Source organism: Callospermophilus lateralis, chromosome 3 (genome assembly GCF_048772815.1).
Source record: "Callospermophilus lateralis isolate mCalLat2 chromosome 3, mCalLat2.hap1, whole genome shotgun sequence".
Lineage (NCBI taxonomy): Eukaryota > Metazoa > Chordata > Mammalia > Rodentia > Sciuridae > Callospermophilus > Callospermophilus lateralis.
The window spans coordinates 35,578,325-35,589,588 of record NC_135307.1 but is presented as its reverse complement, the minus strand read 5'-3'; the positions used below and the strand labels follow the sequence as shown (position 1 = coordinate 35,589,588).

At 50.0% G+C, this 11,264-nt stretch overlaps 1 protein-coding gene across 1 annotated transcript; it reads right to left on the bottom strand.

Moving 5' to 3' along the window:
- Positions 1–4,850: 4,850 nt before the first annotated feature.
- Positions 4,851–10,913, bottom strand: Lrp10 (LDL receptor related protein 10). The gene is made up of 7 exons (XM_076849992.2): positions 10,296–10,913; positions 9,852–9,896; positions 9,228–9,363; positions 7,647–7,837; positions 6,511–7,528; positions 6,055–6,184; positions 4,851–5,936 (listed from the first exon to the last, which is right to left on the bottom strand). The coding sequence occupies exons 1-7, from the start codon at positions 10,327–10,329 to the stop codon at positions 5,349–5,351; spliced, it is 2,142 nt and encodes a 713-aa protein (XP_076706107.2). The 5' UTR covers positions 10,330–10,913; the 3' UTR covers positions 4,851–5,348.
- Between the last annotated feature and the right edge of the window lie 351 nt (positions 10,914–11,264).

Below are 11,264 nucleotides of genomic sequence, written 5' to 3'. Positions count from 1 at the left end.
GGGGTGGGGGCAGGTCCCGTGGCAAGGGAGCTGAGAATGGCAGAAGGCAGATTCCCAGGGTAAGAAAGGTCTTTTTCTCCAAGTGTCAGAATGAAAACTATGTATCATTTGTGTCTGTTTCCAGCCCCCTATCCCAGCATGTAGCCCCAGAATGGGTGCTCAGTGGTTGAAAAGAAGGATGAGAGGCAAAAAGACAATAAGATGATCTGAAAGACAAAAGAAAAATATACCAAAAGAGATGCAGGGGCAGTGGGCCATCCACCCCATCACTGTCTCCTCTTCCACCCTGCCTCTTCTGGGCTGAGAGCCATAAAAGTACCCATTTCCAAGTGTGGTCTTAGGCAGATGGGGGAATCTGTAAGAAAAGCTGCTTTGTTTGGGCAGCTTCTTCTTCTTTTTTTTTTTTTTGCCACTAGTTTCAGGTAGGTGCAAACCATTGTAGAGGCTTCTTCCTTTACCTCATCTCTCTCCCAACCAGGCCCACCCAGCCAGTGTTAATCAGAGCAGGTAAAAAAAGATACCAGAATGAATGGTGTCTACCTATGTAGGCAGCTCCTTACTGTCCCTTTTGTGCCCAGCTTCTTTTCCCTTCAGGTTTTGACTCTTGTCCCCTTTCTTCTGGACACTCTCAAGAACCCAAATACACCTTCTGATTTCCTCTCCCCAACTTCACCCTCTATTTGCCAGATGCTATGCTAGAGATATTTTTGCATTATCTCCCCTCCTCTTCCTGATCTGAAGACTCATAATGGTAGGTGGGTGGCCTGTCCACAAAGTAATAATGCAGGGGTGACTGGGATTCCACCCAGGGCTTTCCAAGGCCAAAGACTATTTTTTTCATTTCTATGCTATGCTGCTTTCCTTGTCTTAAAAATTCCAACTCTCTTCTATTATTGGGAACAATCCATTTTGTCATCCTTGGAGGACTTTTCCAATAGAAGAGGCAAATAACATTCTTGGGAATGAAGTGCAGTGACACTTCACTTGTCTGGAGAACAGGATATAAAGGAAGCAGGGAATACTCCTCAGCTTCTAATATATTTGTACATTTTACTAATTAGACTCTTCAGTCCTCACCAACAGTCTGCTTGTCCTTATTTTATTCACACTTTTAATGTGTCCATGTGTGTTCCTGTAGTAGATTAGAACTGCCAGGTGTGGTGGCACATGCCTGTAATCCTAGTAACTCAAGAGGCAGAGGCAGGAGGATCACAAGTTCAAGGCCAGCCTCAGCAAAAATAAAAAGGGCTGTGATATGGCTCAGTGGTAAAGTATCCCAGGTTCAAGTCCCAGTAACCCCCAAAAGAATATATTAGAATCATATTTAGAGCAGCAAGTGCCCTTTAATAGTCTGGTAGAATGAGGCAACCTCAGGAAAAAAACTTTTAAAGCATCCAGAAGCATTAAAAAGGAGTCTAAGGGCCAGGCATGGTAGTGTACACCTGTAATTCAGGGGGCTGAGGCAAAGGATCACAAGTTAAAGGCCCATCTTGGCAACTTAATGAGACCTGTCTCAAAAGAAAAAAGCTCGGTGGTGGGGCACCCCTGGGTTTAGTCTTTAGTGCTGCCAAAAAAAAAAAAAGTCTAAGGTCATTTAATATATAGTCAAAGAGTGTCCCCCATAATAGTTACAGCTTCTGAAGATACTGCTGCAAAGAAGTCATCAGATTTCATGGATGATTCTCGGCTATTCAGAAAATTTTTATATTGCAGGTCTTCTGAAGATGAGCGGAACATTTTAGGATGATTTTCTTCCAAAATGAGTTGTGTTTTGTTTTAAATTGTAAAGTAGTGATCTCTATGAATCTGGAAAACTCTCTCGGGTGGTTGGATTCCTTTCTGTACTAGATAAGGGTGAGTCAGGGGCTGCAGAGCCCAGCAACAATTCTCTACTTTGAATTTTGCCTCCCCCAGTTCAGTTTGGGCCAAAGGAGCAGCCTGCTTTTTACTTTGAACCACCTGCCCCTCATCCAGTAAGGCACACACAGATCCTAGAGAAACTTCCATAAACAAAGGCCTCCCTAGGGAACTCTTGCCCTAAGGCACGGCCCTCCCTCCAACATTCTGAAGCATTCTACCACCACAAGGGGTGCTTTTACTTTAAATCTTTGTCCACTTTGTTTATTTTTAAATTTTTTTTTGGGGGAGTGGCATACCAGGAATTGAACTCAGGGGCACTTGACCATTGAGCCACATCCCCAGCCCTATTTTGTATTTTTTATTTAAAGACAGGGTCTCACTGAGTTGCTTAGAATCTTGCTTTTGCTGAGGCTGGCTTTGAACTTGTGATCTTCAACCTAACCCTTGTCTTCTTTAAAACTGCAAATACCCCTAAGAGAGAAAAAGGTCTGGAAAAAATCAAGGGATGAAGATATCAGGTTGCAGATTTTTGAGGTGGCTAAGGAGGAAGAGAAGAGCAAGGGAGAATGCAAAGAGGAGGTGAAGAGTAGGGAAGGGGAAATTACCATTCCTATTGCATTTTTCACTGAGATATTGGGTGGATCCAGTGTGTCTGTACTGGGAGGGCCCAAGGGAGAATCATAAGCAGGAGCCAGGTTTCCTGGAGGTCCTTCCACACACTCTGGAGAGGAAGTGGAGTGGAAGGAGCTCAGGTTTTTCCTGGGCCAAATTACTAGGGTCCCAGAACTGCACATGGGTCCACACCCCCTCTGCTACTTCCTCAGGCTCTTGCTTACTAGGAGGAAAATTATGTAATTACTACTGATTGTGAGGATGTTGACAGGGTATAATCAACAGGGCCCTTCCACCAGGGAAGTAAGGGGCCCATTCCCCTGGGGACCTCTCAGCTTTGCACCTGAGGTCTCACTCCCACAGGCTCCTTCTATATCCTATGTCCCAAGATTTTCTTTCTTTCTTTTTATTTTTTACTATTTATTTTTTAGTTGTACACAATATGTTTATTTTATTTACCTATATGTGGTGCTGAATATCAAACCCAGGGCCTCACACGTGCCATGCGAGTGCTCTACTGCTAAGCCACAACTCCAGTCCCCCAAGATTTTCTTTTTAAACTCTTCAACAACTTGTCACCTTCTCACCAGAGGCAGGCCTCCATTTCTCAGGAGATATCCCTCTCCAGCTCTTTGGCTCCGACCATTGCTTATTATGCTCAGTTATCGCTTTTGAGGAAGTCCAGTGTCTAGCCATCATGTTTTGTTGTTGTTTATCCTGCCCTAGAATTCACAGCTCTCTCCCAACTGTTGGCAGAACCCATCCTCTTGGATTCAGCCCTGGTGATGCCGGCCATTCCATAGGCTGAATGGTTGTGATTTTCCCTTTAACTAATTATTCCCTGCTTTTTTGTTTGGGGGGGTGGATACCAGGGATTTAACCTAGGATACATTATAACAGAGCCACATCTTCAGCCCTTTTTCATTTTTGAGACAGAATCTTGCTAAATTGCTGAGGGCTTCACTAAGTTGCTGAGGCTGGCCTTGAACTTAGTATCCTCCTGCTTCAGCAAGGCATTGGGATTGCAGGTGTGCAGATGGCACCCAGCTTTGGTCCCTGTTTTGAGGAAGCTGCACTGAGAGCTCATCTCTTTGGTGTAGGACAGGCTGTTAAGTGCCTGATGGGGATGGGAGGGTAGAGGGCAGGAGTCACAGAGCTCCTATGTTCTACCAGGGATAGATTGCTCCTGTGTGACATCTGTGCTCTGAGAGTACTCCATAACTGGGAACCTTTCTAGCTGTAGGGCCCAACTGGCTCCCTGATTTCCAACCAGGGGTGAGTAAAGAAATTTGATGCTCAACCCTATGCCACTATAGGGCTGGCCCCAGGCAATGAGCAGAGGTGAAGAGGGTCGTCCTTAGGGTCCTTCAATTTTTTTTTTTTTTTCCTTTTGGTACCAGGGATTGAACTCAGGGGCACTTAACCACTGAGTCACATCCCCAGTCCTATTTTGTATTTTATTTAGAGACAGGATCTCACTGAGTTGCTTAGCACCTCGCTTTTGCTGAGGATGGCTTTGAAATCGCCATTCTCCTGCCTCAGCCTCCCGAGCTGCTCAGATTATAGGCATGCACCACTGCACCCTGCTTCCTTGAATTTTCTTACCTTTCAAGGGGTATACACATCGATGTTCATAGCAGCACAATTCACAATAGCTAGACTGTGGAACCAACCCCGATGCCCCTCAATAGATGAATGGATTAAAAAAATGTGGCATTTATACACAATGGAGTACTACGAAGCACTAAGAAATGACAAAATCATGGAATTTGCAGGGAAATGGATGGCATTAGAGCAGATTATGCTAAGTGAAGCTAGCCAATCCCTAAAAAACAAATGCCAAATGTCTTCTTTGATATAATGAGAGCAACTAAGAACAGAGCAGGGAGAAAGAGCAGGAAGAAAAGATGAACATTAAACAGAGACATGAGGTGGGAGGGAAAGGGAGAGAAAAGGGAATTTGCATGGAAATGGAAGGAGACCCTCATTGTTATACAAAATTACATATAAGAGGTTGTGAGGGGAATGGGAAAAAAAATAAGGAGAGAAATGAATTACAGTAGATGGGGCAGAGAGAGAAGATGGGAGGGGAGGGGAGGGGGGATAGTAGAGGATAGGAAAGGTAGCAGAATACAACAGTTACTATTATGGTATTATGTAAAAATGTGGATGTGTAACCGATGTGATTCTGCAATCTTTGTAATGTTTTGAATAACCAATAAAAAAAAAGGGGGGGCATAAAAATCAAGGGTGGGGTGGCTGAAAGATGGATAGGAAGAGGGCAACATGCAAAGGGCTAACAAATACCTTCAGAGAGAGGAGCAACAAGAGGGAGCATAAACCAAGATGGGGAGAGAGGCCAGGCTCAGGCTCAGAGCTGATTTACAAAATGTTAAAATTTATGATTACTTTATTTTTTTTACCTTGATTTCTTGGGCAATGCTGTAGGTGTGGGACAAAAACATTTGTTGCATTCTTTTTGTGAGCCAGGCTCTATAGGGATGGAGACTGGCAAAACCTCAGGCCCTATCCAAATCCTCCCCTTGGGGCTGGAGGGTCTCCAGTCAATTGTCACTCTTGTGTTTAAGGCCACTTTGGGGTTGGGGTTTGGCAAGGATGGAGTGTCCAGGCCTAGGACCCTTTAAGAACTTTGCTTTTTAAAAACACTCAACTGGATAGTGGTAGGATAGGGAAAGGATGGTGGGAAAGGAACTGTGGTTTGTGGCTGTGTAGAGGAAGCTCTCAGTGAGCCCTCTCCCTGACTGAGGGACACCTAACTTTCCAGTAGCTACAGTGGTCAGTGGGGAAGCTAAGCCACTCTCTAAAAGGGTGTGCCACTGTGACTAGACCCCGCCCCCCAGAGGAGCCAGGTCCCCTCAGGCAAGCAGTGGTTCATCCTCTGTCTCTACCACCCAGACCGCTGGCTCAGCTAGTGGCATCAACAACACATCATCCTCATCCTCTGGGGCCAGGACCGCTGTGTGGGGTCCAGGTGGAATCCAGGTTGGTCCTTGGGGCCTCAGGCTGGGCAAGAGGCGGCCTCGAAGGGCATGCACCACTCCAGACAATACTGATGGCTCCAGAGGGACTGAGGGCAGTGGCCCCTGGGTCTCAGGGACAGAAGGTAGGGTTGGAGATGTGCTGGCAGATGGGAGGGGGGACTTGACAGGCAGTGGTGGGGCTTGCTCCCCATCCTGCCCACCCACTGCTCCACCCTCACGGGCTGCACCTGTGCTGCCATCCAGGGCCTCAAGAGAAGCAACAGGAGGTGTGACCTGGGGTCTGGTCTCAGAGGCCCGAGATGAGGGGTTGGTTCGGGGAAGCAGTCCCCAGCGGCGGAGCCTGCGAACCAGACGACGCACTGAGCGGCCCCGCTGGCGGCGGCGACCACCTGAGGCACTTCCTGGAGTCATATCCTGGCGCAAAATCTGTAGCAGAGAACGCAGATTGCCCAGCACTGAGTTCTGCAAGAGAAGAGGCAGATATCAGAGTCAGAGGGCCAAGTGGCTGAATGCAGGAGGGTGCAGTAATGAGGCCACAGCTGGTTGGAACAAGGAGGTGCTTGAGTTGGGGATGACTTACATCATTAGGGTTCTCTGTAGGGAAGTCTTCTACAGGCGGGATGGCACCCTGAGCAATGAGCTGCCCGTAGGAGGGAGGTGCCTGTTGTTGCACAATCTCAGCCTCCATCCGGGAGAGGGGGGCAAAGATGCTGGAAGGAAGGAGGGCTAGTCAGTCACTGGTGGTTCCCAGCCAGGGTGGCCTGCTCCGCTTGGATAGGCCTCTTCCCTTCACCCTCAGGTCAGGACAGCTGGAGCTATGCTATAGCTTTCCTCAGGTCATCTTATATCCCTTCTTTCCTTGAGACTTCTTTCATAAATAATCTAGACCTGTCTTTCAAGCGTTAAGCAACAAGCTGGTCACAGGAAACTCATTCCCAAGGCGGGCACCCTCATGGTCTCCTGTAGCTGCACAGGTCCTGTCTCTTCATCTGTAAAGAGTGCTCACTCTTCTATTGCCAGTCCCATTCCCACTGACCTGTACTCCTGTGTGCGAATGGCATACAGCCTGCAGGTGCATCCCAGGGCGATGACCAGCAGCAGGCCGCACACTAGACTGCCAATGACTGCAGCTGTGATGACCTTGCGGGGCAGGGCATAGGAGCAGTCCCACTCATCGCTGCCATCAGCACAGTCTGGCTGCCCGTCGCATACCCATGTCTCATACACACACTTCTCGTCTCGGCATCGGAAGTTGCCAGGCTGGCAGTGCCGGCAGCGTCTCTCATCTGCCCCATCAGCACAGAATGTCTGGTAGTTGCAGCGATCAGCAGGCAGGTAGCAGGCTGTGGCACCAGGGGTGCCAGCAGCCCCGCAGGGGAAATGTCCAGGTGGGCAACCAGGACAGTCTTCCTCATCTGTACCATCGGCACAGTCCCATGAGCCATCGCAGCGCTGGGCCTCACTATAGCAGCGCTCACCTAGGTTTTCACCAGCCCCCAGGCCTAAGCCTAACCCACATGGTCGGTCCCAAGGCAAGCAGTAGCCCCGCACATGGTAGGTAGCATTGAAGCCCCGACCATTGCTCCAAGCAACTGTGTGATAAGCAACAACAGCCTGACCAGACAGTGTTTCCACAGTGACAGCTTTGCCATTGCTAAAGTGAGTGAGACTGCGTAGCAGCCGAGGGGTCTCTGGGGGTCCAGCGCCATCATACACGTGCACTGCATCTCCATAACCCAAGTCCAGGGCTGTGAAGCGCACTGCTAGTCGCCGGCCATCATGGGGGTCCAGCAGCCACAGGCAAGACTGGGGATGAGAGACTGAGGCCAGGTGTGAATAGCCAGGGGAGGAGAAGACCCCATAGAAGTCCTCTAAGGTGAGATTGCAGGGCAGGGTGGGGGTGGGGCCTGGGGTCAGGCTAGGAAATGGGTCTGAACTGCAGCCTGCCTCATCAGAGCCATCACCACAGGCATCAACTCCATCACAGCGCTGGGCAGCAGGTACACAGCGGTGGTTCAGGCACTGGAATTCTTCCTGCAGGCACATCAGCCAATCTGCAGAGGCATCATGGAGAGGGACTGTGAAACACCAGAGCCCTCAGGACGTTTCTCTCTTTATTTGTGCTTGTACTGCCCACTCTAACAGCCCTTCAGACTTCTCCGTCCAGCCTACCTTGGCTGTAAGAGAGCAGGAACCCCTGGCCCATGGGTGCTCTGGCCCCAGCATAGCTGTAAGTGATGGTGACATTGCCCCCTGGCAGCTGAAGAGGGCTAGAAGGTGCCTCACATAGGGAGATCAGTGGCTGGAGAGGGGAGCTCAGGATTACACGTTCTGAGCCACAGGCCAGGTGCAGCTTCTGGAACCTACAGGGGTAGAGAAAAGCAGTACATAAAATGTTCTTGATTGATGCTGGCTTCCTTCTCCTCCAGCGCCACCAGGCCTTCTAGCACAAGAAGCACAAACACCTGCTCATCCATGATTCAAATGAAAGCTCAGCCAAATTCTTTTGCAGTTAATCTCATCAATGGGCATAGTCCTAACAGAGACCAGTGACACAATGATACCATGAAATATATCCTAGAGCCATCTGGAAAAATCTGACCTGTGTTCAGAAATTAAGTGAAAAATAGGTTTATTGCTTTTGAGTTGTTGCAGCATGTCACCCAAGTATTGTGCCGGCAAAAACTGACAATTACTACACAGTTCAATTAAATAGAACTCACCAACACCCCAGTACTAGGAAAGTGAGACCTGAGATTCTCATAGCATATGGCTCCCTCTGCCAAAACAGCCTCTCCCCAGATTGCCCTCCCCCTTTGCCTACCCTTTTCTGAGAAAATTCATAGCAAGTGAACCATGTAAGACAAACAGTCAGGTACTTAAAATGGGCCCCAATGCCATGACCCAAGGTCAGAGAAGCCTAGGGAGATGGAATGTTTAACAGATATGGAAGGGTGCTAGACTGTAGCTCAGTGGAAGAGTGCTTGCCTAACGTGTCAGGTGCTGAATTCAATCCCAAGCACTTTAAAAAAACCCACAAAAACAGATCTGAGGCAGTTAAGGAAGGTTCTAAGCTGATTAAGTAGTAGGTTGCTATTGTTTATAGTACTGGGGATTGAACCCAGGGGTGCTGTATCACTGAGCTACATCCCAAGCCCTTTTTATTTTATTTTTTAAATATTTATTTTTTAGTTATAGGTGGACACAATAACTTTATTTTTTATTTTATGAGGTGCTGAGGATCGAACTCAGCGCCTCACGCATGCTAGGTGAGCGCTCTACCTCTGAGCCACAACCCCAGCCCCTCTTTTTATTTTGAGACAGGATCTTGCTAATATTTGCCAAGCTGACCTTGAACTTGTTGTGATCCTCCTGTCTCAGCCTCCCACGTTGGTGAGATTAGGGGCATGCACCACCACATTGGCTAGAGAGTAGTTTTTTTAAATTCCAGACAGGGACGTGCAATGCTTTGAAGGACTTTTCAGAACAGTCCTGCCTGAGTCCAGGACCATTTAGAGTAACCACGGTCCTTAGGAGATGTTCAGGACTTAAGCTAGATGTCCACTGCAACCCACTGTTACCATGACAGGCTGGAACAAGTCAATGTTTTAGGGTAAACTAGGCAAAATAAAATTCGACTCTTCTGTTGGCAAGGATGATAAGTCCACAAACAAGTGATCTCTGAAGATTTTTTTTCCACAGTGGAGCGGGAAGGGGCAGGGGAGAGGAATGGGATCTTTCCTTGCTTCTCACCTGACTGTTACCGTCTGCTCCTTGCTACCCAGGATGAGCCAGGTGCAGTTGGCAGGGGAGCTGCGCCTGTCCCAGCCCAGGGGCCTCTGTAAGGTGCCTTGCACTTCCAAGAGCAGTGCAGGAGGGTTCTCACAAGCTGGAGGGAAAAAGGTGGAGACACTGATATAGAGCCCCTTAACATCCCACTCCTATCCAGGCTTATGACCTCCAAGGGCCTGGGCTCTTCAAGATGGAGCAGAGCCCACTGCCCCTAATAATAGTCCACTGGCCCCTCTCTCCCTCTCTCCACTCCTCCTGATTTAAATATTAACACCACAATATTGAGCTCTGCTTTGCACCAGTCACTGGGTGAGGGAGGAGGAGTAGGTAATATTTCTCTATTTTGAGAAGGACTCTTTGAGTTAGAGCAAGCAGAGACATTCCATGGAAAAACCCGAAAAGGTACATAACAACTGCCAGGTGAGGGCCCACATTGGGTATCAGTTTTCCCATATGCAAAATAAAAGATTGATGAACTCCACTGTAAAACTATGGCAGTTCTCATGGAATTCAGAGAAGAGAGTCATTCTCTTGGGTTCCCTTTCATCGCCAAAACCCGCGGAGCCCGGGGCTCCATCTACTCACCAGGACTTGGGAAAATGTTCAGGTCTGGATGCGCCAGAGCGCCTCCTACAGGGAAAGCGAGAAAGGGCAGGGCTGTGAGTCGCTCTAAGTTTTTTTCACCTGAACAACTCAAGGAGGAAACGAAGCTGGTCTGGGACTTCTGGGCTTCCGGGGTTCATGAGAAGGGGTAGTGGAGCTCAGGGGAGGCTGCCACGCGTGACCTCAAAGGCAGGTCGTCCAGCAGTGCCTGTGGGGTTGATAGGGTGATCTGGGGAAGCTAGAGAGAGGACGAAGGCTGAATGCAGCCTATGGGGACTTTCCAGAGGTTGGGGCCGGCAGCGCTGGCTGCGGTGGGGGCTGGTGGTACGGGCAGGAAGGTCCGGTTGAGTGATCGCCTAGGAGGGAGTTAGAGCCCAGTCCCAGCTCGGGCGGGGTGTCGCGCGCTTAGCTCGTCTCGGTTCTTACCAAGGAGAAGGGGGAAGAGGACAGCCGGCAGCATCCTGGGCCGTTTCGAGGAGCAGGAAGAGTCCTGGAGCTTCTGTCGTCTACCCAGTGGAGAGGCGGCAGTGCTGCGGGCGTCCCGGCTCCCCAGTGCAGCAGCCCCGCGGGGGCTCCATGGCCCTGGCTCGACCTGTGCTCCGGATGCCAGGGCTGGGGGCGGGGAGGCGCCAGCCGCCCTGAAGTAGGGGCGGTGCCTCTCACCAACTTTGGAGTTGTTTTCTCCGGCCGTCGCCGCGCGTCCTTGATCGGGGCGGGCAATCGAAGGCTGGGACTCGGCTCTGCCGGTGTTGGCGCGCGCCCTCGCCTAGAGCCGACCCGCAGGCCGCGAATGCCCCTCTCCAGGCCTGGCCGCCACCTGCCGGGGCTTGAGGCCACTTCCTCTTCGGTCCAAACTTTGGCGACTGTCAGATTCCAGGGCTGGCCCGGCGCGGCTCAACTTCCCCAGCGCGTCCAGCCCTCGGTACGCGACTGGGAAGCAGGGGAGGGGGAGAGGCGGCTGGGCCCGGCTCCCTGGCCCTCACCCAGGCAGTACCCTAGGCTGCGCTGGAGTCCTAGCAGCAGGGGCGGAGGGAGGGGCGGGTGGCGAGTCTGGTCCCACCCCTGCCAATCAACCCGCGGGCCCCGCCCACCTGCTTGCCTTAACCCCTTTCCGGCCCTGGCTGGGACTTGCCCAGCCGGCCCTTGACAAACAGCTTCAGCTTCCACTTTAACCCTGCTTTGACTAGACTTTCTTTTCTTTCTTTTTAAAATACCTTTGATTGTAGATGGACACAATACCTTTATTTTGTTATTTAGTTTTTTTATGTGGTGCTGGGAGTCGAACCCAGTGCCTCACTCTCGCGCTAGGCGAGCGCTCTACCACTGAACTACAATCCCAGCCCTTGGCTAGACTTTGAGTGTAACTTATTTTTTGTTACAGGATGCGTTTATAAC

Coding starts and splice junctions, on each gene's coding strand:
- Lrp10 (XM_076849992.2), bottom strand. CDS start 10,329: ATGCTGCCGGCTGTCCTCTTCCCCCTTCTCCTTG. Junction 9,897..10,295: donor CCTCTTCCCCCTTCTCCTTG/GTAAGAACCGAG, acceptor CTTTCCCTGTAG/GAGGCGCTCTGGCGCATCCA. Junction 7,529..7,646: donor CCTGCTCTCTTACAGCCAAG/GTAGGCTGGACG, acceptor ATGCCTCTGCAG/ATTGGCTGATGTGCCTGCAG.